The sequence below is a fragment of the Meleagris gallopavo genome, chromosome 30, assembly GCF_000146605.3.
Source record: "Meleagris gallopavo isolate NT-WF06-2002-E0010 breed Aviagen turkey brand Nicholas breeding stock chromosome 30, Turkey_5.1, whole genome shotgun sequence".
In the NCBI taxonomy this organism is placed as follows: Eukaryota; Metazoa; Chordata; class Aves; order Galliformes; family Phasianidae; genus Meleagris; species Meleagris gallopavo.
This window is the reverse complement of record NC_015040.2, coordinates 2282947-2286513: the sequence shown is the minus strand read 5'-3', so window position 1 is coordinate 2286513 and position 3567 is coordinate 2282947. Positions and strand designations below refer to the sequence as shown.

Here is a 3567-nt window from a genome sequence, read left to right as displayed (position 1 = left end):
GAACCCTCCCCCAGGCCCGGCTGCCCCACCTCAGTGACAGCGAAGACGCGCTTGCCGCAGGGCACCATGCGGTACCACTTGTCGTGCAGCAGGTCCATGAAACCGGCTGACTTGTAGCGACTGATGAACTCCGACAGCTTGGAGGTCAGTGGCGAGTGCTGGGGGAGGCCGATGCCGTAGCCTGGGCCCCCACAGCAGGGGGGAAAGAGGCAGCGCTGGGACTGGAGTCCACATCTCCAGTCCCCAGGGATCCCCCCGCAGCCACAGCGCTGTGCACCTGCCCACCTTCAATGGCAAAAGGCTTCCCCACGGTGAGCAGCTTGCAGTCGGAGTCTATGGACACCTCGTAGTCCAGCAGGGACTTATCCATGATGAAGGCGTTGAGCTTGGGGGGTTCCGTCCTGTGTCAATGTGGGGGGGCTCAGGGGGGGCTGCTCCCCCGGGCTCGGCGTGTGCAGACAGGGGGGAACAGGAGGGTTCCCCCCTCCCCCTGCCCTTGACCCTCACTTGAGCATGGTGACACCGGCGGGGGTGGTGGGGACATTGTAACGCCACATGTGCCCGTGCATTTCGGGGAAGCTCTTCTTGATGTACTCCTCGGCACTGCTCTCCCATACGGTGCCAAAGCGGAAGCCCTGCGAGGGGTGGTGCAGCTGGAAGGGGCACCATGGTGTCAGAACCCCCCACGGGTTGAGGGCACTGGGCAGGAGGGGCTGGGACCCCTAAGTGAAGCAGCAGCTCCTACAAGGGGTCCGGTAAGGACATCCCCATGGGCAGCCACAGGGCAAACCCAGCCTCATCCTGCCCCCCAACCCCCATGAGGCAGCCAAGCAGAGCTCCCACCTTGGGGTCGTGGATGCCCGAGAGCTCCTCGAAGGTCTTCTCGCCCACCATGACGGCCGCCAGGTTGGCCGTGTAGCTGGAGAGCACCAGGAGGCAGAAGATGGCCCAGAGGTTCATGAGGAAGCGGCCGGTGCAGCACTTGGGCGTCTTGCTGGAGACGGTGCGCCCAAAGAGGATGGCGTAGCAGAGGTTGAGGGCTGAGGAGTAGGAGAAGATCTTCATGCGGTTGCGGCCGTGGGGGGTCATTCCGTAGGGACTCTTCCACTCGTAAAGGGTGAGGAAGAGTGCGGTCATGTGCAGGGCCACGAAGATGCCCACCCACGTGGTCCAGTGCAGGGGCCACATGAAGGCCCCGATGGGCGACGCCGTGTCCTTGGTCCTCACCAGGATGCCCAGGCTGGTGGAGAAGAAGGGGCTGGTGAAGTCGATGACTTTGCTGCGTGCTGAGTTGATGCTGAAGGAGGTGACGGCCATGTGGGCCGTGCCGCTGAGCAGGTCCCCCACCAGCCCCGTCCAGCGCCCGTTCTTCCACGCGCCGTATTTCCCATCGCCCACAATGTAGAGCTCAAAATCAAAGGGCACGTCCTCAGCCAGCCGCTCCAGCAGGTCGATGCAGTACCCATAGCAGCACTTCTTGTACTCCCGTGGCACAGAGCCGTTCTCAGCGCTCAGCTCCTCAAAGAGCGCATCCAGCACGGCCGAGTCATTGGTGCCGGGGTCCAGGCAGAGCTGCCCAGCGGGGCAGCTCCCATCCTCATCCACCTCCCGTGTGAAGACGAAGGGATGCTCCACCAGCGTCACCACCCGCAGCCGCGCACGCGTGCCGCCGTTCCCCTCTGCGGGTGCTTTGCGCTGGAGGTGGCTTTGCCACACGCCCTCCTCCAGCTGCAGCTTGCCGTGCTGCCACGTGCCCACTGTCACCCAGGCAGGCCGTCCCTGCAGGTCGCGCTGGAGGCTCCACACACGGTACTGCTGCTCCGTCCGCACCCGCGTCCCGTCCTGCACCCGCACCAACCCCGTCTGCCCGTGGAAAGATGTGTTGGATAGGAACCTGTGGGGAGCAGGGGGTCACGGAGGGGTCTTTGCTGGGGGTTGGGCAGGGAGATGGGGGAGCGGCAGCGTGGTGCTCACCGGGTCAGGAAGCGCCCTGAGGACTCAGTGCTGTCCCCGCTGTGGTCGTTGCAGTTCACCATGGGGGGGTTGAGTGCGAGGTCGGGGCGCACAGCGGCGGCGCCGCCGATGGCACGGCTCACCAACTCCACTGCGTCACGCACAAAGGCCTCCAGCGGTGCAGCACCCACCTCCCCAAAGGCCAGCAGCCCCCCGGGCAGCCCCTCGCCCTGCAGCTCGGCGGCGTGCAGCGGGGAGCCCAGCACCCAGCAAACCTCCTGCGCCCGCAGCCCCGCACGCTCCGCCGCCCTGAAGAGTCGCCGCGCGCGCCGAAGGTCGCAGCCCAGCACCAACGTGGGGCCGGAGAGGGCACCCAAGTGCTCCCGGTGCTGCCGGAGGCACCGCTCAGCCCTGGGCTCATGCAGGCAGCGGAGATCCAGCACAGTGTGCAGGGAGAGCTGTGCACGGTCGAGGAAGGCGGTGACATCCCAGGGGCGGCACAGCACCAGCGTGGCCTCGCGCCACTCGTGGGCCTGCAGGATGCTCGCCAGCACCTCTGCCAGCGTCTCCAGCGAGCTCTGCCGGTCCATGTGGAAGTGGAAGGGGCTCTGCGGGCACATAGGACAGCGGGTGACCCTCTGCTGTCTGTCCCATCCCACTCCCGGCTCCTCTCCCCAGCAGCAGCACGGACTGAGGCCGTGGCTCCCCCCACCTCCCCGCTGCTGATGCAGCATTGCAGGCGTGCAGAGCCCATGAATGTGGTGCAGTGCTGAGGAGCAGCGCCCAGTGCCCGTGCTGGAGGGTGGGGGCTGCCAGCACCATGGGCTGTGTGTGGCCCCCAGCCCCACGCAGGCGCTGCGAGGACACAGCCGGCACTGAGAGTGGCACAGCCACTGCATGCTGGGACACGGAGTCACCTTCCCAGCAATGGAGCAGAGCTGTGGCTGAGCCCTACAACAGGTGAAGGGAGCCCAAATGCTCCTGAGAGTACAAAGGGGATAACGGCCCCAAGTGGACGGGATCTGACTCCAGAGGGAAGGCAGCTAAGGGAAGGGAGGGGAACAAATCCACCCCCAGGGGCACAGGGCTGGGGCTCTGCTCATCTGGCATGGGACAGCGTGGACATCACACATCCTAGGCTATCTTGGACTGGGAAGTGGGATTGGATTGGGACAAAGCTGTGATGGGGTCTGGGAAAGAGCCAGGACAAGGGCGGGATGGGGTCCAGGATGAAGCTGAGGAGCCCTGATTGACTCCTCCAGGCTGGGGGCCCACGATAGAGCTGGGACAGAGACGAGATGAGAGCCGGGATAAGGGTGGAGATTGGGCTGGGATGGGGTCTGGAATGGAGGCGGGATGGGGACGGAGGTAGGCAGAGATAGGGGTGGGATGGAGCCGAGATGATGGCGGAGAGGAGCCGGGACGGGATTAGAGCGGAGAAGGGGTGCGGGGCCGGGACGGAGCGCTCCCAGTTCGGGTCCCTCCGGGACGGGCACTCACCTGAGAGCGGAACGGCGGAGCGCGCCCGCTGCCGACGACGCTGACGAAGGGAACGCGCAAAGCCGCGGCAAAGAAGTCGATCTGGAGCAGCTCGCGGCGGGATCGGGGCACGGC

The 3567-nt window shown here is 65.8% G+C and overlaps 1 protein-coding gene across 1 annotated transcript; it reads right to left on the bottom strand.

Annotated features, from left to right (window-relative positions):
- Nucleotides 1–5: 5 nt before the first annotated feature.
- GRIN3B (glutamate ionotropic receptor NMDA type subunit 3B) lies at nt 6–3567 on the bottom strand (the record flags this gene model as incomplete). The annotated part of the gene is made up of 6 exons (XM_031557082.1): nt 6–181; nt 286–401; nt 508–653; nt 844–1894; nt 1975–2561; nt 3454–3567. Coding segments are annotated over 6 exons (2190 nt in total), but the record flags the coding sequence as incomplete, so codon positions are not given.